Source organism: Lathyrus oleraceus, chromosome 3, assembly GCF_024323335.1.
Source record: "Lathyrus oleraceus cultivar Zhongwan6 chromosome 3, CAAS_Psat_ZW6_1.0, whole genome shotgun sequence".
Classification (NCBI taxonomy): Eukaryota; Viridiplantae; Streptophyta; class Magnoliopsida; order Fabales; family Fabaceae; genus Lathyrus; species Lathyrus oleraceus.
Window position 1 is genome coordinate 152,136,938 of NC_066581.1, and position 26,762 is coordinate 152,163,699.

General features: G+C 38.8%; 1 protein-coding gene across 1 annotated transcript; it reads left to right on the forward strand.

Annotated features, from left to right (window-relative positions):
* The first annotated feature begins 12,035 nt into the window (after positions 1–12,035).
* On the forward strand, positions 12,036–13,643 carry LOC127130154 (uncharacterized). Its single transcript, XM_051059220.1, has 3 exons — positions 12,036–12,465; positions 12,553–13,079; positions 13,131–13,643. The coding sequence occupies exons 1-3, from the start codon at positions 12,036–12,038 to the stop codon at positions 13,641–13,643; spliced, it is 1,470 nt and encodes a 489-aa protein (XP_050915177.1).
* The last annotated feature ends 13,119 nt before the right edge of the window (positions 13,644–26,762 follow it).

Sequence of the window (26,762 nt, forward strand, 5' to 3'; positions counted from 1 at the left end):
ATTAAGGCTTAATCCTAACAAATTCACATTTGGGGTAAGATCCAACAAATTGTTAGGTTTTATCTTCAGTCAACGTGGCATCGAAGTAGATCCTGAGAAAGTAAAGGCCATACAAACTATGCCTGCACCCAAAACCGAGAAGGAAGTCTGAGGATTCCTAGGTAGATTGAACTACATCGCTAGGTTCATATCTCACCTCACTGCCACTTGTGATCCAATCTTCAAACTTCTTCGAAAGGATCAAGCCATCATTTGGAACGATGATTGCCAAGATGCATTTGAGAAAATAAAGGAATATTTGTAAGAACCTCATGTGTTGATGCCTCCTGTACCTGGTAGACCATTGATCATGTATCTCACTGTTCTCGAAGGATCAATGGGTTGTGTTCTCGGCCAACATGACGAGATTGGTAGAAAAGATCATGCAATATACTACTTGAGCAAGAAGTTCACTGATTGTGAGAGTAGGTATTTGATGCTTGAAAAGACTTGTTGTGCACTAGCATGGGTTATCAAACGTTTAAGACAGTACGTGCTCACTCATATGACATTGTTAATCTCTAAGATGGATCCTATCAAATACATCTTTGAGAAGTCGGTTATAACCGGTAGAGTAGCCCGATGGCAAATGACTTTAACCGAGTACGATATCCAACATGTCACTCAAAAGGCCATCAAAGGGAGTGTATTGTCTGATTATCTTGCACAACATCCCTTAGAGGACTATCAGTCTATGGGTTTTGAATTCCCCGACGAGGATATCATGTTGATTAGGGATTGCAACATCCTAGGTCCCGAGGAAGGACCCGAGCCTGGATCTCGATGGACCATGGTTTTTGATGGAGCTTATAATGCTCATGGCAATGGCGTTGGGGCAGTAATCATTTCTCCAACTAATTTCCACCTCCCCTTCACCGCCCGATTATATTTTGAATGTACAAACAATATGGTCGAATACGAGGTTTGTATCTTTGGTATTGAAGCTGCTATCGTACTTAGAATCAAAATCCTAGAAGTCTATGGAGATTCAGCCTTGGTAATCAGCCAAGTCAAAGGAGATTGGGATACTAGAGATCACAAGCTCATTCCTTACAAAGAGCATATCTTGAAACTAGTCCCCTACTTCGATGAAATTACATTCCACCACATCCCTCAAGAAGAGAATCAGCTAGCTGACGCTTTGGCAACTTTGGCGTCCATGTTTAAAGTTAAGTGGAAGAACGAAGCGCTGTCCTTTCACCTAAACTACTTGGACGAACCTGCTTACTGTCTGGCAACAGAAGACGAAGCTGACGTTTATCCTTGGTTCTATGACATCATGAAATTCTTAGAGAACCAAGAGTATCATGCGGACGCGTCCATCACCGACAAGAAGTATCTTCGAAAACTATCATCCAAATTCTTCTTAAATGGAGGGGTATTATACAAGAGAAATTATGATTCGGTTTTGCTTAGATGTGTGAACAAGCAAGAAGAAAACCAGATTATAATGGAAATTCATGAAGGATCCTTTAGGACGCATGCCAGTGAGAGCACTATAATAAAGAAAATTTTAAGGGCCAGATACTACTGGATGACTATGGAGATTGACTGTCATCGCCACGTCCAAACCTGCCACAAGTGTCAGATCTACGCCGATAAGATCCATGTGTCGCCAACGCCTCTCAATGTCCTAACATCACCTTGGCCTTTCGCCATGTGGGGCATTGACGTGATCGGACGCATAGAGCCAACTGCCTCGAATGGACACTGCTTCATCCTTGTAGCCATTGACTATTTCACGAAATGGGTAGAAGCAGCCTCGTACGCCAACATTACCAGACAAGTGGTGACTTGATTCCTCAGGAAAGAAATCATCTATCGTTATGGGGTCCCCAACAAGATCATTACTGATAATGCATCTAACCTCAATAATAAAATGATGAAAGAGCTATGCCAAAATTTCAAGATTGACCACCACAACTCATCGCCTTATAGGCCTAAGATGAATGACGTTGTTGAGGCAGCTAACAAAAACATCAAGAAGACCATGCAAAAGATAGTGGAAACCTACAAAGATTGACTCGAAATGCTCCCATTCGCATTACACGGCTATCGTACTTCCGTACGCACTTCCACTGGGGCAACTCCCTTCTCCCTTGTGCACGACATGGATGAAGTCTTACCGGTCGAAGTAGAGATTCCTTCCTTAAGGATTTTGACAAATGTTAAGCTTGAGGAGTCTGAGTGGGTACAAGCTCGACTTGACCAACTAAACCTCATTGATGAGAAGCGCTTAACAACCATCTGCCATGGCCAACTCTATCAAAAACTTATCAAGAAGGCACATAACAAAAAGGTTTTCCCCCGTAGCCTAAAGGCTGGAGACCTCGTATTGAAGAAGATTTTTCCAATCCATACTGACCCAAGGGGAAAATGGACGCCAAACTACGAAAGCCTATATGTTGTAAGAAAGGTCTTCTCCGGAGGAGCCTTGATCCTTGCAACTATGGATGGTGAAGATCTTCCATCCTCGATGAATGCGGATGCAGTTAAAAAATACAATGCTTAAATATATATATATATATATATATATATATATATATATATATATATATATATATATATATATATATATATATATATATATATATATATATATATATATATATATATATATATATATATAATATTAAAAAAAAAAGCCCGATATGTTGAAAACCCAAAAGGACAACTTATGCAAAAATGGGTATCTCAGTTGACTGAAAACCCGAAAGGGCGGTCTAGGCAAACATCAGAGATTTAATAAGAGCAAGAGGCTGCATCCCGCAAGGAATCCTTCTTCATTCCTTGGCGAGTCAATTATGTGGGTCCCCTAGCAAGTCAATCCTATCACCCTCCTTCAAAAAGCAAGATCAAAGGGCGACCAAAGGCATAGAGGCTATAACAGAGTTGGAATTTGGTGGAAACCCGAGATGTTTCATTGCCATTACAATTATCGTTTTCTTTTCGCAATCACCTCTTTTAGGAATTGCTTCCTTTGTACAAAATCCCCATTTTTGGGGGGACCACTTATCAATAAAATCAGTTCCCTCACATGTGTTCCATATTTTTACTTTTCTTGCTTTGTCTGTGAAATATGACTTTTTGCCTAAATAATATTACATTGGAAATTTTTTCGATTAAAAGACCCTTTTAAAAAAAAACTATAAGAGAGACAATATCGAATTGCAACTCTTTCCGAAATTTGCTAAAGGTAACCAAAACACATTTGAAATTTCCAACCTGAGGGTGCCACACAGTCCCTTGGACTTGGCCAATCATTTCTCCCCCTAGTAGGAATTCCCAAACATTACATTCAGCGCTTGCTTGAACGTCGAGTTCCAATTTCTCAAGTATCGGAAAGTCAGTACACTTCCCTCAATCACCCTTTTTAAAGCCCAATCGCCATTGGCATTCCCCAAATACACTCATTCGCAAAGCCCAAACATACTTGGCATAACTTGTAAACCCTGCATTTTATATATTTCCCACGAAAGCCCAAACACGCATTGGCATACATAACATCACATAATAAGTATCTCCTTAACTTACTCAAATTAACTCGTCAGAGTTTGGAATTTCCCAACTATTGTTAGGAATTTTCCCCAGTAAAATCAATGTTCACCCTTAAAACATTTCCCAAGCACAGTCGCGCGTCCCAGCCGTTGTTGGGAATCGTCGCTAAGCTGTTTCGTTTTATTGTCAAGTTTCCCTAGAGGAGTCAGGCCTTCTAGTCATTGCTGAGAAACATCATTGTACTTCTTCTATCCCTAGAAAGTCATCAACATATTTTCTTCGTAGAGTCAGGTATTCTTAGTCGTTGTTAAGAATCGTCACTCAATTCACATTTTTTAGATTAGAGGCCTTTTGGGCTCATTCCCTAAGCCGAGTCAGACATTCATAGCTGAGAATCATCCTTGAATTCATTTTCTCCAGTAGATGTCAAGTATTCCAGTCATTGCTAGGAATCGTCACTTGAGATTTATATTCTTCTCAGCAGAATCAGGTATTATAGTCGTTGCTAAGAATCATCACTGAACTGTTTGATCTTTTCGGCGGATTTTAGGTATTCTTGTCGTCGCTAAGGATCATCATTGTACCATCATGAAGTTGTATCTCTAGTCGAGTTGAGTAAACTAACCATTGCTAAGAATCACCATTGAACAACCCCTTTTTCCCCTCAAGAGTCGGGTATTCCAATTGTCGCTAGGAATCGTCATCGTACCTTGTCTTTTCTCCCCAAACGGTTTAAATGGTACATCCGTCGCCAAACATCATCATTTGAAATCATTTATCATCCCCACTAAGTCGGGTATCCTAGACATTACCAAGAATCATCACTGAATTCGTTTGTTTGACCCCCAATACATGTTAGGTGTTCCAGTCGTTGCTAAGAAACACCATGTTATTTTTCCCTGGCCGTTGCTAGGAACGACCACCATTGTTCTCATTCCCTAGTGAAGTTTTATTCCCTTATTTTTTTTCTTGGGATTTTCACATCAAAGTTTTCTCATTAAGAAGATACTTAGGGTGCATACATCACATTGCATGCATAATCATCATAACCACACATAATCCCCAACAAATTCTAACATTCTCCAACAGGTAAATTTCTGGTTACTCCCATTAGTATTTAATTTTCTCTTACCTTAAAACACATTGGAAGCCGTCGCTATCCATATATTCAGGTCCGAGAAAATTAAATATGGGCAGCTGTCATACCCCAAAATTCACCTTACCCTGAAACAACTTTCATCAGATCTATGATCCTGTTACATATACATGTATTCATTGCTCCATCACCATAATTATATTAACATTCATAACCAAAGGCATATTGCATGGGATAAAGGCATGAATTTAAAATTAAAAAAAAATCGATTTACCCAATTAGGTAAATCGATTTCCACTGCGCAGACACAAAAAATAAGCCTTTTTTTTGCACAAAGGATATTTGGTTTCCCCCACTTACCCACTTGATTTCCCTATAAATAGATGCATTATTCCCCCTCATTTTTCATGCTTTCTAACCCCTAAAAATTCTGGAAAAGAAATCATCCAACCCCCCTTTTCTCCAAACCTAAATCAAAACCAAAAAACTTTTCTCTCCCAAAAGTCACCCCCACCAACTTTTCTTCCATTTTCACATTTTTTTCCTTAAAATTTCTCACTCTCTAACACTCATAACTCAGCCCCTTTACTAAGCTTTCACCACAAATATTTTCATCCCAAACCTCTTGCTTCACATTTAAGCTAAACACCATTTCTACCTAGCTTTTTTCACATTTTTGGGGTAATGATTTTAACTTAAACTTTTTAACTTTTGGGTTCTGTTTTTTTTATTAAAAATTGTTGCTTGTTCTTGGTTGGTCTTTTGAGATGATTTAGATTCAAGCTTGAAAAAATGATTAACTTTGGTTTACTCACTTTTTTTTAGATTTTTTACTCTTACTATCTTTTTGTTCACCTTTTTTGTGGTTGGTTTGTGTGTTATCATTTTCTTTTATTGTGGACTTGTTGTTGTATTTGTTTTGTTGATGAGGTCTATTAGATCATGATCATGGTTGTTTAGAGTTAATTAAATCTTCAATGTTTCAAACCTATTAATGGTTGATCAATAGATCGTCCATGATACTTTGAGGCATTGATAGATAGTCTCTATTTTACCATATTTGGGTCATTTGATGCATAGACGAAACCATATTTTTACATTAACTTGCTAATTCATTTGCTTATTGTTACTAACTACTAATTACTAACTCCTAACATTTATATTATTGCACTTTAATTCCTTACAATTTATTTTATTGTTCATTTTATTTCATTTACTTTATGTTTATGTTCACTAACTACTAACTTCTAACATTTATATTATTGCACTTTATTTTTTTTGTTATTTTATTGTTCACTTTATTTCAAGTATTTTATGTTTATGTTTATTGTTGTCTAACTATATCATTTACATTATGCTAATTTATTTACTACCTTATTATCTTGCTAAATAAAATAGGAGTACAAATAAAAGAAAGTGAACAAATCACTTTTTTTTAAATATCATTAGATGGACTTAAGGTTGCATAACTTTCTTTGTTACAAATCTATTGTTAGTTGATTTTTTAATCATCTTCAATACTTTGCATCAATGATAAGCTATCCCTTAATTTGTCATATTTTAAGTCTTTTTGGCCTATTGTCTTAAAAAAATATTCATTTTTGTACATGTTACTAACCACTAATTATATTTCATTAATTTTGTTTATCATTAACCTTTGTTATTGTGATTTTGGTATTATTGACTTATATTTGTTTTATATCATTTATATTCACTAACCATTATTATTGTGATATTGTTTCTTTATCTTGTAATTTACTTTTATGTCATTACCTTGTAATTTACATTAAAGTACTCATTATCATCATCATTGTACAAATTCATCATGCATGTTTATTTACTTGTTATTTATTTTATTGTCATCAAACATTAAAAACAACAAAAACATGATAAAATGATAGGACAAAAATAGTCATTCCACTCTTAATCAACTTGGACTTAGAGGATTTCATTTTAGGACCCTTGTTTGGAGGTCTTTTCCTTATCTTTGTGATACTTTGTAAATATTGGATTTTATTTGTAACTTACATTCATATTGTAAGAATGGCATCATGGCACCACCTTAGGGGGACATGTTTGTAAGACCATTATCCTTTGTTTAGCTTAGGTCACTTTTGCATACAAAAGGCTTTCTCTTGGGCTACCTTACAATGAGACTCTTTAATTTCTTGTTGGTTACTTTGCATTCATGTTGCATAAGTCAAATTTCATAATCAAAATAAAACAAACCCTTGATTCAACGTCAAACGGCATTTTCATAACCAAATTCAAAAATACTTAATAATTACGATTATTATTGTGCGCCACGAGCCTTAAGTGGTGGAGAATGAGTAATAATGGAGCATTCCTACCCTTACTCTAATTATTTTGGACGCAAGACGCTTGGCTTGTTGTCTAGAATAGTCACCTCCGCCCATAGACTTTAGTACAATATAATCACAAACACTCATTTCATAAAACCCTTATTCAAGGTAAAAATAATACAACTCATCAAAATCATTTTTGTGCCTTAGGGCATCATCCCAAAACCTCTTTTTTCAAAGATAAAATCAACCAACACACAAATATTTTCTACTCCGAACTACGGAGCTCTGATTCCTCATCCCCGAATGAGTGATACGTAGGCCCAAGGGCCTCAATCCTTGGCGAGCACTATAATAACAAAAACACTCCCCTTTTCCACACATTTTCTTTTGGAAATAAAACAATGATAGATAAATCCCATGTATGTAAAACAACCCAAATGGTTCCCATGGAGTACCATGGACGTAAGGGGTGTTAATACCTTCCCCTTACGTAACCGACTTCCGAACCAAATCTCGATTACGAGACCAATTCCTTATTCTCTTTTAGCGCTTCCCGCGCACGCCTCCTTTCCGAGGGTTTTATCGACTATTTCCTCTCTCCTCTCCGATAGAGGTAAACTAAATAAAATTCGGTGGTGACTCTTTTGACTTTACCTCTCTTTGGGGTCTCTTTAGTCCTGGTTTCGTTACCGTGAAATCCCGTTAGCGACAGCTGGCGACTCTGTTGGGGACACCAAAATTCCTTAAGCAAGTCAAGCCTAGTTTGGGTTGTTTCTCTTTTACATACGTAGAGATTTATCTATTATCTATTTTTTTTCTGTATATGCTGCTTTTGTTACTAACCTATACATATTTTCTTTGTTTGCCTGTTGGTCTGAAACTTTGGTTTTGTGACGAAGAATTTTTGGAAGCAATAATGATTGTAAAGAAAAAAACCTTGTGTGAAGGACTCCTTACCCGAGTTTGAGAGTTTTGCTTAAGATAAGAGAGGTTGAGTAGTATTGATCCGCGAGGTGCCTTCCTCGTTAGGGTCGTACGAGAACCTCACTTAGTGGTAGATTCTCTTGAGGGGATTGATGACCGTCGTGCTTCGGCGTAACCATCTTTTCTTTTACTAGAGTCAATGACCCTAAGACCCCTTTTAGAACCTTTAAAACTATGGCTAGCCTAGACCGATGGTCGCGTAGTATAGGCCACCGAGGTGCCTTCCTCGTAAGGGTCGATACGAAGATCTCACTTAGAGTAGATGACTTTGATGGAGCAGTCGCCTGACAAGTAAATTGACATAAGCGGCTGACAGTCAAGGAAATCCATGACTCTAGGGGCAGTGTCTTACACCCAATTTTCCAAAAAGTCTTAGATCACACAAAACAAGAACCTTGGTTTACTAAGCAGTTATTATTAACTCCATGCTTCGTCACGATGGTCCAAAACCATGAACCCATGCCTAAAATCCTGTGGAAATAATAAACCAATCATTCATTCATACATTCATTCATCATCAAAATAATACGAAAAGCTCTTAATATTTTCGTTTGTTCGGATGAAGAATTACAAGACTATTTTCTGACACAATCATGGATACTTCAACAAGGAAAAGCACTTCTACTTTCCGCTTCAAGAGTCCCGACATCAGTTCATTAAAGGTCCTCTGTTCAAAGGTCGTAGCTCTCAAAGACAACAAGTTTAGAGCCAATTTTGGGAGCATCGTAGATCTTCTAACCGAAAAGGTTGACTATGGTGCTATCACTGCAATGTCCCAATACTATGACGTCCCTTTAAGATGCTTCACTTTCCCTGACTTCCAAATCTCTCAAACCTTGGAAGACCTCGAGAGACTCCTTAATCGACCAATCAACGAGTACAACCCTTTCCCGAAGTTGGAAGAAGGCTTCTGTTTGACCGAGCTCTCACTCACCTTGGGTATCAACGCCAACAAGCTAGTGGATAATTGGGGCGTTAAAGGATCCATTAGAGGTTTAACTCAAAAGTTCCTAGAAGGCCATGCTTGGGAAATGATTAAAAAAGGAAGACCCGACTTTTGTAGTGCAACCTTGGCACTTTTGATTCATGGAATTGTCCTCTTCCCAAATGTGGACAAGTTCATGGATCACTTAGCAATTGAAGTCTTTTTAACAAAGAATCCGGTGCCTTTTTTACTTGCCGATTTCTACCATACCTTCCATACAAGGCATGAGAAGAAGGGATGTACTTTCCTTTGTTGCGCTCCTACACTACACCTTTGGATGAGGGCCCGCATGCCTCAAAGTGGACCCTTCGCCGAAAACAAACTGACATGGCCACGAAGGTTCGCATCTCTCTCTACCAACTCAATTCTATGGTACAATAGGGAATGGGATACAAAGGACGGCATCGCAAGATATGGAGAGTTCTCTAACGTACCCTTAATAGGAACACAAGGTTGCATCAACTACAACCCTGCTATACTCAAGAGACAACTAGGGTACGCCATGATGAGTCCCCCCGAGGCAAGAGATTTCATTCCATTTGTCATCAATATCGTGGATCTGCTTGATTCAAATGTGAAAAGAGTGAGAAAATCTTGGACAAGCATAATCCGTATTGACCATGAATGGGGTAAGAAAAACATCCTAGCCAAGGAACCCTACTATGTGTGGGTAAAAGAGAGGGCTAGGGTGGTTAAGATGCCCTTTCTGTTTGATCCTTCTTCATTCCCTTTGATGCCTTAGCCCGAGCCTATCCTAGAAGAGGACATGGATAAACTTACAAGCCAAATCAAAGAGCTCGAGTTGGAAAACACTCAACTATGAGTCTAGCTCAATCGTACCAAGGAACGTAACCACGTCTTGGAGGATAAGGGTAAGCAAGTCTGTGAAAGATTTGAAGATAGCAAGAAAAAGCTCCGATTAGCCGAGGGACAAAGAGTTTGGGTTGGTGGAGCTCTACAAGGAGCTAATTCTGAGCTAGACTTCCGCAACGAAGAGTTGGATCGAGCGTCCCGAATCATCAAGGACCTTGAAAATACTGCTGAGAGGTCTAATGCCATGAAGAAAGAAGCGAGGGAAGATTACGAGGCCCATATTCTCGAACTAAGGACCACTCTTAAAGAGTATAAGGACTTTCTAGCCAAGGAGCAATTAGAGAAAGAAAAGATTCACTGAAGCTTCATGCGTGAGCAGTTCAACCTTGAACGAGCTTGCGAGTAAATCAAGAACTTGAAGAGGGGAATCTATGACCAAGCCTATATAGAGTTGCAAAACAACTGTAAACATTGGGAGGAGCGTTGCCATGGATTCGAAGCTGCCATTGCTCAAAGGGACGAAATCATCCATAATCTCCAAGCCCTTTACGAAGAATGGAGGGACAAGTACACCAACATGACGGTATTAACTAACTATGCCCTTCAAGACTTTCCCGACAAGTTGAAGGAGGCGGATCTGATCATGTGCCCAGATAATACCCCCGAAGATCGTCAAGTTCTGCAAAAGAACAATGGCTGAACTCATCACCGACATTGAGGCTCTCTGCAAGTCTCGAAGGGTCACTTTTAGTGTGGATATCTAGTTGTTTCATTTGCTTCCATTACTTGTATTTTGCAACTTCTATGTATTGCAGTCTATTTCCCCTTCAAAGGATAAATGAAAGTTGTGATTTTTCTCTATTGTGTTTTCCTTTATTTATGATTGTGAACGTGAATCGTCAAGTAGTTTTTGCAATGAATAAACACGAATAACTAAAAAGAGCTTTGCTTTAACACAAAAAAATCATGCATCATTTGCATCCTTCGAAACACAAAAACATAAAAAACTCATCCATCCACCTTTTTCTTCTGACCATAACCATTCTCCAAAGCTGACTTTTCAATACGATACATGAGGACATCGACAAGTTGTCATGGAGCAACTTCAAGAGAACCAAGTTGTCCTTCAGGAGGAAGTATTTCAGATGTGGTCCCAAATGTGGCAGTTGATGGAGACTATTCAAGTAGTCTCAAGAGGCCAAGAGGTTATGGCAAAAATGCCAGAAGAAATGAACCAATGTGCCAGTACTACCAATCCTTCTACCCCTTCAGCGGTCAAGACTCCGACTCTAGTTCCTCAAGTTGATCCTCCAGTTAACATTAATACACCTAATGATGTTCCAAACAACAATCCTTGTCCTCATGTTTTTGAGATAGACGACCAACACAATGCATTCTTAAGCCCAAGGGATGCTTCTTAGGATGACGCCTTCGGTTCAGCAACCAACGAGGTGGAGAGGAAGGTGAAGGCTATCGAGGAAAAGCTCAAGGCAATGGGGAACACTGATGTTTTGGGCCTTGATGTGGCAGAAATGTGCTCAGTACCTAGGGTCATCATTCCAGTCAAGTTCAAAGTTCCGGACTTTGAAAAATATAAGGGAAATAGCGACCCTAGGACGCACATTAAGGCATACTGCCGAAAGATGGCTGCCTATTTCAGCGATGATCAACTTTTAATGCATTTTTTCCAGGATTCCCTTAGCGGGGCATCTTTGGATTGGTGCATGCAACTTGAGGGCAACCATATTCACACATGGAGGGAAATGGTTGAGGCATTCCTCAAGCACTATCAGTATAACACTAATATGGCACCTAATCGCACGCAGTTGTAAAATATGACTCAGAGGTTTGAGGAGTCCTTCAAAGAGTATGCCCAACGGTGGAGGGAATTAGTTGCTAGGGTATAACTCCCATTGCTAGAAATAGAATTGGTAGACATGTTTATGGGAAACCTGCAAGGTCCATACCTTGATAGAATGGAAGGGAGAACCTCTTCGGGCTTTTCCGACCTGGTGTTAGCCGGTGAAAGGATAGAAAATATGATTAAAATGGGAAAGATCCAGAACTCTGCCAATACTTCTAGTGCATCGAAGAAACCTTTTGTTCCCTACGGTAAAAACGAGAAGGCAAGAGCAATGCCGCCTCCATCATTCGAACAAGAAATCCCACTTATCCACAAGTAGTCGCCATAGCTCCCGTCCAATAAGGTCAACAACAACCATTTGCAATTCATGTTCAAACTTAATAACAACAATGGTATCAACAACAACCGCAACGTCAACAACCACAATATCAACAACAACAACAACAAAGGATGCGAAGGCCCGATAGAAGATTTGACACAGTTCTCATGCCTTATAGCCATATTCTACCATATTTATTGAGGGGATCACTTGTACAACTAAGGGAGTTAGGACCCCCACCAGCGATTCTTCCTCCCGGTTATGATGCAAATGCCTGCTATGAATTTCATTCTGGCGCTCCTGGGCATTCGATCAAGAATTGTAAAGCATTAAAGTATAAGGTTCAAGATCTTATTGATTATAAGGCAATCACGTTCGCCTCCAAGGGGCCAAATGTAAACAATAACTCGATGCCCCCTCACAACAATGCATCCGTGAATATGATGGAAGCTGAGAATGGAAGGAGATTGATGTCCTGTGTGGATGAGTTAAAAACACCACTCATCGAGATCAAGAATGCTTTAATGAGGGATAATGCATTTTCCATTTGTAGTAATGACTGTAAACACTATCTGATTAACCCATAACAGTGTAGGACGTTGAAGTCTGCCATACAACAATTAATACACCAAGGGATCTTGGTGGTAGACTGCCCGTCCACAAAAGAAGATGTGTCTACCCTCGAGATACCATACGACGAAGTCCCCCCTCTACAAATTCCATATGACTTCTCTCAGTTAACTCTGTTAATAAATCATGTTACTCCGATCATAATAACGGTTCCCACACCATTCCCGTATGTTGAGACCAAGGCAGTCCAATGGGTGTATGACACCTCAGTCTACATTCATGGCCAAAAAATTCAAGAAGAACCGTGGAAGTCTAGTGATCCAATGATCAATATCACTGACACTGGTGGAATTACAAGAAGTGGAAGGATATTTGCACCGACACTCACTCCAATTGGAACTATCAATCCTTCAACTTCAGACAAAGGCAAACAAATTGATGGCGCTAATCAAAGACAAGACCCTGCACCTTCTAATGAAGTAGACGAGTTCTTATGCATCATCAAGAAGAGCGATTATCGAGTAGTTGATCAGCTTAACCAGACATCCTCGAAGATCTCAATGTTGTCTTTATTAATGTGCTCGGAGGCCCATAGGGATGCTTTGGTAAAATTTCTGAGGACAGCTCACGTACCGCAAGAGATCTCTGTTTGTTAGTTTGAAGGAGTAGTTAACAATATTGCTACTAGCTTAAGCTTGGGTTTTAGTGATGAAGAGCTTCTTGCCGAGGGGAGGAATCATAACAAGGCTCTCCATATTTCTATTGAGTGTATGGACACAGTCCTATCAAGAGTTTTGGTAGACATTGGGTTTTTCCTCAATGTGATGCCTAAGAGCTCCTTTGCTAAACTAACTGTTGAAGGACTCGTAATGAAGTCGAGTGAGCTTATAGTAAGAACATTTGATGGGACTAGAAGGACTGTAATCGGTGAGGTGAATTTGCCTATGAAGATTGGTCCTCATACTTTCCTTATCACTTTCTTTGTAATGGACATCTATCCAGCCTACAGTTGTCTGCTTGGGAGGCCTTGGATCCATTCAGCTGGTGTAGTCACTTCAATGCTCCACCAAAAATTAAAATTCTTAGCTGATGATAAACTAGTTGTTGTCGAGGGTGAGGAGGATATTGTGGTAAGTCACCTCGCATCTTTCCGATACATTGAAGGATAAGGGGAGATGGGGGAAATCCCATTCCAATCATTTGAAGTTATCAATATTGAAATGGTTTGCCCAGCAAGGGATGAATCAAAAGATGCTGAATCTCCAATGGCATCTCTTAAAGACGCCCTGACAATTATAAAGGATGGACACCCCCAAGGATGGGGAAGATTGCTTGAACTTCCTGCCAACAAGGACCGTACCAGTTTAGGTTACAACTCCCAGAATTTGAAGAAGCCCGCGCCGATAGCTACAAGGGGATCAGTGTTCCCGCTATCCGAAAACTTCTCAAGTGTTGGTTACCTTGATGACAACCGTATATGTACCGTAAAAGAAGAAGAAGAAAATGTTGGGCTGATCTTCACAAAGACTGATGGAAAGGGTGCCACCAAATGGACCGAGATTAAAATACCTAAAGTGACCTTGATTGAAATGTAATTCCCAATGTTGTTTTCCTTCCTTTTTATCAAAAGAACTCATGTCAAGCCCAAGGCATGGGGGAATCATTTGCAGGGCCTCATCAAATTTCCTTATTAATCATTAATGAAAAAGGTTCATGTTCGCAATCAATTATGAGATCATTGCCTTTCATTTATTTATTTCACCTTTTTCAAAATGGCATTTTTTTTATAAAAAAATCTTCAAATCATCCTTTCTTTCATACCAATAAAAGCGTGGACCTTAAATCATGCAGATCATCCTCGACAACCACCAATGACAATTCTGCTACAGTCTCATACGACTTTGACAACCTGATTAATCAAGCCGATGAAGAGTGTGAGGAAGAGGACGAACTCCCAAAAGAATTGACAAGGCTGCTCAAGCAGGAGGAAAAAGTCATCCAGCCGCACGAAGAATCAGTGGAAGTGATTAACCTTGGGACAGATGAGGAAGCGAAAGAAGTCTGAGTCGACTCCACTCTATAAGACGAGGTGAAGGCAAAATTGATTGAGCTCTTGAAGGAATACAAAGACATGTTTGCATGGTCATACCAAGATATGCCTGGCCTCGATACTGACATTATGGTCCACCATCTACCCCTTAAAGAAGAATGCCCTCCAGTAAAGCAAAAGCTACGAAGGACCCATTCCGACATGGCTATGAAAATCAAGGAGGAGGTACAAAAGCAACTCAACGCCGGCTTCCTAGCGGTCTCCAATTATCCTTAATGGATAGCTAACATTATGCTTGTACCTAAGAAGGATGGCAAAGTAAGAATGTGCATAGATTATAGAGATCTAAATAGAGCAAGTCCCAAAGATGACTTTTCACTACCACAAATTGACGTGCTAGTAGATAATACCGCTCAGTTCTCTGTTTTCTCTTTTATAGATGGTTTCTCCGATTATAACCAGACCCGCATGGCTCAAGAAGATATGGAGAAAACCACTTTTATAACACCATGTGGCACCTTCTGCTACAAGGTGATGCCTTTTGGATTGAAGAACACCGGCGCCACATACCAACGAGCCATGGTGTCGCACCTCGAAAAAATGGGGATACGACTTCAAAGCGAAGCGCGATCGCACGCTCGCAATGATGGACTGAACAGAGTCGCCACCGAACTTTATTTATTCCTAAAAATGAAAGGGGAAATATCGATAAAACCCAAGATAAAAGAAAGGATAAGATATGGTCATCGCAACCAATATCAGGGTTCGGGAGTCGATTACGCAAGGGGAAGGTATTAGCACCCCTCACGTCCGTTGTACTCAACGGGAACCATTAGGTCAGTTGTGTGCGTTAGTGTTAGTTTAAAATGTTAGGCTTTTCAAGTTTATTAGGTGGGAAAGAAAGAATAGAAGAGAGAAGAAATGTTTTTGGATTTTTGACGAAGGACTAAACCTAAGTTTTTTATTAGTGGGCCTGACAAGATTTACGAATCCTGCTCCTACGTATCTCAAAAGAGAAATCAAGGCTTACGTAGTTTTGGGTAGAAAAATGTTTGTTTGTTGGTCGATTTTAGAGAAAGCTATATTGTATTAATCGAAGAAAACATTGTCTTACCCAAAACAGATAAGGAGTGGACGCATACCACACATCGAACGGATTTATAAATCTACATTCGGAAAAAGCGTCATTTATCTTTACTCAACAATCGTGGCCGAAACATTGTTTTGTATCGCTTAAGACAATATATCTTTCATTTATGAAAAAGGTTCTTTGATTAGTCGCACGACGGCGAGAAAAGATTTTGATTAGTTGGATGTATTTTGAGTGATGGCGAGAACTTAGATGAGCATGATATACATCTCGAATCCTAGCCTCAGGAGTGCACGATATACACCATGTTCCATTTCCATCTTTATTGAAAGAGGTTAAGATAGGAATTAAGTATTTTGGAATTTGATTGAGAAAGGGTTTGAAGAAACCGCATTGACAATTTTAGGCGATGGCGAGAGTTAAGATTGGCGAGGCATACGTCTCGAATCTTAACCTCAGGAGTGCATGGTATATACCATGTTCCATTTCCACCTTTATTGAGAAAGTGTTTAAATAAGAATTAGGTATTTTGAGTTTTGTTGTGAAAATGACTTGACCTAGATCAAGTATTGATGGACGTTTAAGAGAAATTTGGATAAGTGTTTGAGAGAGAACAAAGTGGATGAATTTGGATGATGGCGAGAGCTAGGATTGGCGAGATATACATCTCGAATCCTAGTCTCAGGAGTGCGCGGTATACACCACGTTCCATTTCCACCTTATTGAAAAGGTCTTAACTATAAATTAATATTTTTTGAGTTTTTATCAGAAAAAAAGTGGCTTGACGTTGAATCAAGCGTTTGATGAAGGTTTTTGAAAGAAATGGAATAGAATGGGAAAAAAGAAATGAATTGATTTGTTTTTTTGAGAAAATACTCGACGTTGGATCGAGTCATATTTTAGTATTTTTGGAAATGGTTGATTTTATTCTTGTGTTAGTATCTAACTAAACAGTCAAACAACATAAAGAAATAAAACAGTACAAAATTATTACACATCGGGGGAGTGGGGTACATCTTGTTAAAATGGGAATTCAAAAATCATGAAATAATTAAATCGGGCCCAAACAACAAATAATGCAATGCATGAGTGTAAGTGCAAGAGAACCGGCTCATTGTAAGAAAGCCCAAGAGTAAGCTATGTGAGGTTGATGACGATGCTTAAAAGCAATCGACTTACAAGGGTATGAAAATGGGCTCGACATTGAATCGAGAAAAGTGTGATTTTAATAGTTTAAAATGGTTTTGAATGGATGATGAAATTAAAAGAAAACAAATATGTGTTATTAAATGTTAATGAAACTATGAGTACGGGAGAGATTATACTAAAACATAAACATGGAAAAAATGAATGCTAAAAGAAAAAAAATGTCGTATGTGGGTATTGAACCCACTCCACTAAAGACCTAAAAACTACCCTCTCCCCACTAGGCTATTTATAATTAGTTATTATTTACAACAACCATTTGAGTATATAAACCAGAAAGGATTGGAACAAAAATATTAAAAAATAAAAAAGCTAAAATAATAATAAAAGATCTGTTGGATTACCCAAAAGAAACCCAGCCGCCTGGCTGTTGGGTTCTTCAATGGCATATGAATTGAAAATGTAAAACCATTTATTAACTAAAACTTAGGAAGTTTAAACATAAAAAAAAATAATGGTTTCCAAAACTTATTCTGTTTAAAATAAATTAAAAAAAGGAAATAAGGAAACAAAGCAAAAGACACTTCCGTCTCTCCGTCTCTCACAATCTCATGAACTCTCTCTCACGACCTCAAACCCCCCGATTTTTCTCTCTCGTTCTCAAAATCGCTCATCCTTGCTCACTCAAACCAGATGCTCAACAATGTTAAACAAAAAGGGCGTAAATCCACGGTTTCAAAGAGACATCAAGCGGGAATCTCACCTTTGGCGACGACGACGAATCAGGTGAGCTCGAATCTTCCTCCTCCTCTCTTCCAATACTGGTTTTTGCTTTGATTTTTGGGATTAGGGTTTTTCCTTTTTGAAACTTTTTTTCGCCCCTCTCACTGATTCTCTTCCCACTATTTATGTTCTGCTGATTAGGGTTTCAAATGGTGTCTTTGGTGTTCAAAGGAGCATCCCTGCAAATTACTTTGGATGTACTCAGAAACGAATTGCCCTGTTTAATGCTAAACCCGAAAATGATATTTTGAGCTCGTGCTTTCTTCTTCATTTTTGTCTCTATTCCATTTTGGGATATTTTGAAATCTTAACAGCTTTGACTAATTAATTTGTGTTTTTTTTTACCGCAGTGAAGATTGGAGGTGAGGGAAAGTGAAGCTAGTTGATCCGCTGGACTATTGCCTTGTTGGGAAACATTTCTCAGGACATCCGTGGCTTCAACAACTTTAGCCTTGAGAGCATCAGGTGATTCTATCAAATGCAATACTTCAGGCTGGTCCATCTCCAAAAGCATGCCGGTAACCTTAGTTGCTGAATCATGTTCCAACAGGTCTTAATCAGAGGATACAAAGCCTCTCCAAGCATCGTCCTTTACTGTTCGGGGGGAGCATTCGCAAGAGCCGTAGCCAAAGCATGAATTGGCATAGGTGGTACATCACGGAGTGGAAGACCTCTCATGTCTTAGGACATCATTCCTCTAGCTATGTTTTGCAGGTTGGATGTTGTTTTGACCAGCCCGGTTTGATGCCTATTCCATCATGGGCGAATTCCATCGGTAAGCCGGCAAATTAATGCATTTCCTTAAACTCGTTCTGTTTCCGCAGGTTCGGTGGTTCCATGCAGAGTAGCTCTTGGTCATAGTCGAAATCACGCTCTCACACCAAGCTTCCTAACAACATCACCAACTGTGGAAATTTGAACTTACAATGGGACTCAACCTTTCTACGGCATCTGTAATATGGCTAATGGTATTGGAATCATTATCCATTTTCTTTAAATTATCATGCACGCAGGATTTAGAGGTTGAGTGTGATTTTGTTAAGGATTGTTGCAGGGCCTGCTATCACTACCGTTATGACATTTTGGGCGATACAAGGCATAGCTCCAGTTCAAGGATGTTAAGTTCCCGCAAATTGGATACATGACAATAAGGCCAGCACCAGTAATGATCTTATCGTTGGATGGAGAGAAACTAGTGCCAGCAGTTGGTGGACTTAGGATCATTGGTGACCTTATCCCTCTCTAAAACTATTTCTTTTGACAGCTTGTCAATTCCAGTGGTGTAATGATCAATAGAATCTACTTTCGTTCCACAACAACCAAGGAAACCAATCTTCATTTCTGGTCTTATTGAAGTTGTTTAAGAGGAAACAGGTAACTTCCCTTGTGCAAAAACAAAACTTTTCGGTATCTTCTTACCCGTAATGAGATCAACACTTGACTGTGACTCCGATCGCTTGTTGTTTTTGTTTTTCTTATATGTCCGTGGAGCATCATAGTTGGAGCACTAGACCTCATTTTATTGCAAGCTCCAAGAATGGTAGACAGTGTAAAGGAATTCGGTTGTACTCCTGCTGCTCGCATCTCAGCAAACAACTGGAAAGATTCTTCTTCTAATCCATTTTCTGTAAAACCAGCAGTCAAAGAAGTCCAAGAGATGACATTTGGTGATGCTGCCCCTCTAAAAGCTTTCACAGCATTTGAAGTGCTGCAGGAGCATTTCATGTACATATCAACCAGTGTATTTCCTGCAAATTTTGATCAAATCCAGAGATAACGGTGGTCCATAAGCACACATCGTATTCAGGTGTCAAATTGGAGACCTTAATAACATCTTCCATCCTTCTGCATTTTGAATACATATCAACAACAGCTGTTTTTAACACCAAATTCATTTCAGCCCCAAATATAATTAGCTGAGCATGCTTGGTTTGGCTTTTAAACGACTTTTTGAGCATGGCCATGGTTAGGATTAGTAACTAGGATTATTTGTGTTAGCTTTTTGTGTGTTGTATTGTCATGAAGGTTCTATTTTGTGAATTTGAAAATTGGATGTAACAAATGAGAATCCGCTGTAATTTCGGGAATTGCCCAAGGTTGTAGCAGCTTTGAAATGTAAATGTGTTGGTTTGAATTTTGCATTTCGTTTCAAACATTGTAATCAAAGGTCCGTGAAATGAAGCAATGGCTTTGGTTTGAATGAGTCATGGTTTGTAATTAGGATGCTTTTACTTGGTGAAATATGGTCTACTGTTGTAAAAATGGACGTGCATTTGGGAGAAACATGTATGTATGAATATGGTTTTGGAAATGCTTGAAAGCTAAATATTGTTGAATGTTATGAAATGTGTGGATGTGCTATTTTGATTTGAGATGAACTATGGATGGAAGATGGATCATGTTTGGTTATAAAATGGATATGGATTTTTAGGAATAATCCGAGACTAATCAAAATGTCAATTAAAAATAAAAAAAGCCAAATAAAACCAATTAAAATCAACTTAATCTATAATTTGCTAAAATTACTTTGATGTCAAATTCTAACATTTATTTGGATATTAAAAATCAATTAGAATTTGAATCATTAGTAAAAATACAATTAAGATTAAATTGAAATTTGGAATTAGACTTAATTTGAAATTAAAATTGAAAAAATAAAAAAGAGTCAAATATTTAGAATCCATTTCATAATCAAACCACACCATGATAAAAAAAAACTAGATAATGACCAATATTTATCGAAAATATATGGATTTGGGAATGGATGGTTGCCTTTGGTCATGAATGTATGCAAATGAACTTTAGGCCAAGTGCCAAATAAAAATGAAAAAATGAAAAAAATTCAAGACCAAAATCGGGGTATGACAGTTGCCCCTATTTAAGTATCTCCAACTAGAGAATATGAAGCAGGACACTCTTCATATGATCATAGTGGGAGATGGTTAAATACTAAGAAGACCCGGATTTTGATCCTGAATCCCTATGACATGATGTGATATGATATGATATGATATGATATGATATAATATGATATGCATGGATGTATGATTCTTTTTTTTTTTTGTAATTTTTATCTGCTAGGGATATGGTGGACCCTTAACAGGAGATGTTACTAAGCGGACCAAATCGGTGGGGAATGCTGATGGTCCACAGGGAGACAAGACAAATGGTAAAAAAACAAACTCGCTGGAGAAAACAAATCCGGCTGGAGAATCAGACACAACGGGGAGTACTCAAAGTGAAATTTGATAATCGATACTTGGAATACAAGAGGTTTCGGTAGTAAGTTCACATATGACCTACTAACCCGAATAAAGGAAAAGATGCTACAACAGGTTCATATATGACCTGACAACGCTGGGGAACATCAAGAAGTTCTGACAGCAGGTTCAGGTATGACCTAACAAACTTAGAAAAATTCAAGAAGAGTGTATCAACAGGTTCATATATGATCTGATAATACTGGAATGAAAACTTATCAGCAGGTTCATATATGACTTGACAACACTGAAACAATCATAGAGAAGGACTCTTCAGAAAAGGTTCATATATGACCTGACACTGGAATAAGGTTCAACAACAGGTTCATATATGACCTGAATAGTATTGAACAAACAGAGAAAAAAATCTTCAGAACAGGTTCAAGTATGATCTGACACCGGAATAAAGCTCAACAACAGGTTCATACATGACCTGAATAGTATTGAACAGACAGAGAAAACAAATCTTCAGTACAGGTTCGTGTATGACCTGACACCGGAATAAAGCTCAACAACAGGTTCATACATGACCTGAATAGTATTGAACAAACAGAGAAAAAATCTTCAAAACAGGTTCAAGTATGACCTGACACCGGAATAAAGCTCAACAACAGGTTCATACATGACCTGAATAGTGTTGAACAGACAGAGAAAACAAATCTTCAGTACAGGTTCATGTATGACCTGACACCGGAATAAAGCTCAACAACAGGTTCATACATGACCTGAATAGTATTGAACAAACAGAGAAAAAATCTTCAGAACAGGTTCAAGTATGACCTGACACCGGAATAAAGCTCAACAACAGGTTCATACATGACCTGAATAGTATTGAACAGACAGAGAAAACAAATCTTCAGTACAGGTTCATGTATGACCTGACACCGGAATAAAGCTCAACAACAGGTTCATACATGACCTGAATAGTATTGAACAGACAGAGAAAACAAATCTTCAGTACAGGTTCATGTATGACCTGATACCGGAATAAGGCTCAACAACAGGTTCATATATGACCTGAATAGTATTGAACAAAAGGAAAAAACTTCAGAACAGGTTCAAGTATGACCTGACACCGGAATAAGGCTCAACAACAGGTTCATATATGACCTGAATAGTATTTAACAAAAGGAAAAAACTTCAGAACAGGTTCAAGTATGACCTGACACCGGAATAAGGCTCAACAACAGGTTCATATATGACCTGAATAGTATTGAACAAAAGGAGAAAAAATCTTCAGAACAGGTTCAAGTATGACCTGATACCGAAATAAAGCTCAACAACAGGTTCATATATGACCTGAATGGTATTGAACAAAAATTGGATTTGAAAATGACTGCGAAAACCGGATGTGGGTTTAAGGGCACCAAATACAAACTGGAATCAAAGGTCAAAGGATCATAGGATCGACAACAAGACCTGAGTCAATGCAAAATGAGCACGAAGTACATTTCGGCTATGCATGATTTGAATTTCCTTTTATGCATGATATATGAATGATCATGATTATGAGAATGCTGACACTGGGCAGACTGGGAGTTTGTAAAGGCTTTTTATGGAAGCTCATGATTCCTCAACACCGAGAACTCAACCAAATATTTTATGATAGATGTTGCCAAAGGAGGATTCTATCCAGTTTGATAACCACAACTTTGCCAATGGGATCCTTTTGGAGGATTAATGAATCGTGCTAGCATAATTTTCGGGCACTCGTCTTAAACTCAATAGTTGTTGACGTATGGCAGAATTTGTTTGAGCAGTTTGAAAGCACGAAGAAAGAGGTTATGCCCCTCTGTGGCTCATCTTGCCCCAGTTTGTTGGGTCTTTGGAAATGTTCATCTTGAAAGTGAGTTTGGAAACAACTTGCCATGAGACTACCTCGAGATGGCTTGCCCCAAGTGTTTGAAACTTGCAATGGTCCGAACTTGACTAACCAAATGTTGGAATGGTAGACTTTTGGTCGACTTTCCTTGGATAGTTGGACTTATTGAGCTCTGAGGTGGCTTGCCCCGGTCTGAGTCTTGAAACAAATTACTCTTGGCTAATTGAACCTTGGAGTGATTGGATCGGATTAAATGATACTCAAAGTGATTTCCCCTGTTTGGACTTTTTTTTCACTCCATCAAGTTCCTCAACTGCATATTGTTGGAATTTCTTTGATGCTAAGTGTTGACTCGCAAATAAGATTGTTCATTCAAAAATGGTAATTTAATTCCATGCTTATGCAAAAATTTGAAATCAAAGTTTATTGATATGAATGGGTGAAATACAGTGAACGAGTCATTGATAAGAACACAATGGTGATCAAGTCATTCATAGTATGCAAGTTGGTGCCATCAAATGATTAACAAAAACCGTTTGGAGTCAAGTTAACACAACCTTGTTATGGTATGCTTTCAAAATAAACCATGTCTCAATTAGGTCTTTTAAGGGTTGTAACGTGGTCTGGTTCACGGTTTTTTGAAACAAAAGGATATAAGGCTCAAAATTGATTTTTACCCATCCCTTCTTCTTGATGATCTCCAGTTCCTATGTTCAGTTAATTCAATACACGTATTCGACTTCCAAGAGGGTTCGAAGGTGTGATGAGGGTTCAAGACGAATTTTCTTGAAATGGCAGTCACTTTATTTTGTTTTTGTCGAGGATTTAATGACCTCTTTTGATTGTTTTTCCTTATCCCTGATTTTTCCTGGACTGCTTCTTTGAAGCTTTCGGTCCATCGGGATGCCCTAACTTTTGCCTCAATTATTTCGTGGTACTTGATTTAGCGGGCTTCTTTTTTTCTTTAAAGGTATTGACTGCCACATTATTGGTGGATAAGGATCAACCAACACTAATTTTAGCTTTTCTTACCTTCTTCGACACTTCAACATGTGCGCGAAGGATAACATGTGGTTGAACCTAATTGGAGGATGTATATATGGACAATTTTTGAAAGATCGACTGCATGATCAAACTATCTGAACATAACTACCCTGCCCCAGGTTAAGATTAAGGGTTTTAGATCCGAAATAAACACCAACTTCTAGGCTCAAAGTGGTTGACTAGGGATTAACGCCTTATCTCTTCAGTGTTTGGGGATTTGAAACAATGCCTTACATCATCGACAAGGTTTTACTCAAAAGCATACCACAACAATTTCAGGTGTTTCGTTTTCATCATCCTTCGTCCAATCTTTGTTAACACAACAGTTTGATAAACAAAAGTGAATGAGAGGAGTATTTTATTTTTGTTTTTTAACATAAATGAAAAACGAGTGAATACGAATGGATTAATTCAAAAGATGCATAAACATTTCATTAATCTTACCAATTAAAATAAAACAACAATGCTTAAAAGCAATTAACAATCAACATGCAAGGAAACTACAAAGAAATGCTGAGACAGCCAAATGATTGCCAACTTTAGGGAATTTACTTCTTCAAACTTGAAGGTTGGGATCAACAAGCTTTTTGACATTGGCATGATGATCTTCAAATTCTTTTCCTTCAATCTCATCGTTGAACGCAACCTTCTTGAATCCACTACTCACTTCTCCTTTTCTTTCATTGGTATGGGTCGTGACATTGGAAATCCAAGGCGGTATCTCAATGCTCTTACCAGGAAACAACGATAACTCATTAGCCACATCCCTGACATCTTCCTTGTGGTACAAAACCTTGAGGGGTCTCAAGGGTCCTTTCCCTTTCTCATTACCTGGCTCAGAAATCAAGGTATATATACCTGAGCCTTCCTCCTTGAGTGTTAGTGACCCTATGTCAATCAATCCTTACAGCTTGAGCTTAAAACTCTTGCATTCCTCGATGGAGTGCCCCATTGTTCCAGTATGGTATCCGCACTTGATCTTCGGGTGATCTTCTTCAAAAACTAAGCTCTTTTTGTTAATCAGTCCTCGTACTAAGGCTTTTAGCGCTAAGCAAGAATCTAGGTCATGTCCCAATGCCCCTTTATGGAATTCACATGTTGCATTTGGATTGTACCATGGCAGGTATGGTGACACAGGTGTGAGAGCTCGAGGGGTCACCAAAGCATTTTGGATCAGTTACGGGTAGAGCTTGCTATATGGCACCGGAATCGAGTCATTATGATCCTTATTCCTCTTGTTCTGATTCTGATTTTTGTTCTGAACCTGACTTCGGTGATTTTGAGGAGGAATAGCCAGAAGATGTTGATGATGACGTCTTAAGGGAGGTCCATATACTGGTAAATGAGGAGTTGCCACATAGAATTTCCCTTTACTTGGGGTAACACTAGATGGATGTGGGGTAGTAGCTCTCTTTGTTGCAACAGTGTATATTGGGTGACCCTCTTTTCTCAACAAGACTTGCAGAGTTTCCAAGACCCATCTCATTTGGCTCTTCAAAAGATTAAGTTCCTCCTTTAGTGCTTCTTGGCTTTTCCTTAGCTCGTCCATCATCTCCTGAGACATGGTTCTTTGTTCTAAATGCGTGTTGAGAATCACTTTGCTTCACGGACAAAAGATGGATGAGTTTTTTTTTGTATTTTTTCTGGAAAATGACATGCGTTATGATGCGATGCAAATGCAATGGAATGCGAATGAATGCAATGCAAGCCATGCACATTTTTTTCATACACGGGTTCAAAAGTCTGAGGTACTGATGAATCTGATTGTTTTCCAAGAATAGGTTCTCACCGGGTAAGATTTAAGGTTTTGTTACAAAGGATCCCCAGAGTCATTGATTCACAAGAATGTTTGACGGTTACGGAAAATACTTTCTGGTCGTCAACTCCATCAAGGGAATCTATTCTAGGTGAGGTTCTTGTACCGACCCTTACGAAGTATTCACCTCGGGAGTCCGTACTACGCAACCATCAACTGGGTTCTAGACAGGGTACTCAGAGTCATGGATTCAAAAGACTGTTTGACGTTGACGGAAAATACTTTCCGATCGTCAACTCCATCTAGAGAATCTATTCTGAGCGAGGTTCTCGTATCGATCCTTACGAAGTATCCACCTCGGGAATCCATACTACGCAACCATCATTTCTAGTTGGCCAAAGGTTCAATGTTCTAAAAGGTCCTTAGAGTCATGGACCCCTTTGAAACATCGAAGCTTACGAGGTATACACCTCGGGCGACAATATTTGCAAAAGAATCTACTCTAAGTGAGGTTCTCATACCGACTCTTACGAAGTATCCACCTCGGGAGTCCGTACTACTCAACCATCGTCCTATCTTATGTTTTTTCACTCTAGACTCGGGTGTAGAGTCTTTCCCACATAGTTTGCAATCAAAATCCAAGTACCCAACACGGTGGAACCAATATACAACAAATATCAATATAACAATAAAGATATTAAAAAGCAATAAATAAGGGAAAACCCACAAAATTAAACAAACAAAGGCACACAAACGTCCTAACTAGGCTTGACTCACTTAGGGATTTAGGTCCCCAGCAGAGTCGCCATCTGTCGCACCTCGAAAAAATGGGGATACGACTTCAAAGCGAAGCGCGATCGCACGCTCGCAATGACGGACTGAACAGAGTCGCCACCGAACTTTATTTATTCCTAAAAAGGAAAGGGGAAATATCGATAAAACCCAAGATAAAAGAAAGGATAAGATATGGTCATCGCAACCAATATCAGGGTTCGGGAGTCGATTACGCAAGGGGAAGGTATTAGCACCCCTCACGTCCGTTGTACTCAACGGGAACCATTAGGTCAGTTGTGTGCGTTAGTTTTAGTTTAAAATGTTAGGCTTTTCAAGTTTATTAGGTGGGAAAGAAAGAATAGAAGAGAGAAGAAATGTTTTTGGATTTTTGACGAAGGACTAAACCTAAGTTTTTTATTAGTGGGCCTGACAAGATTTACGAATCCTGCTCCTACGTATCTCAAAAGAGAAATCAAGGCTTACGTAGTTCTGGGTAGAAAAATGTTTGTTTGTTGGTCGATTTTAGCGAAAGCTATATTGTATTAATCGACGAAAACATTGTC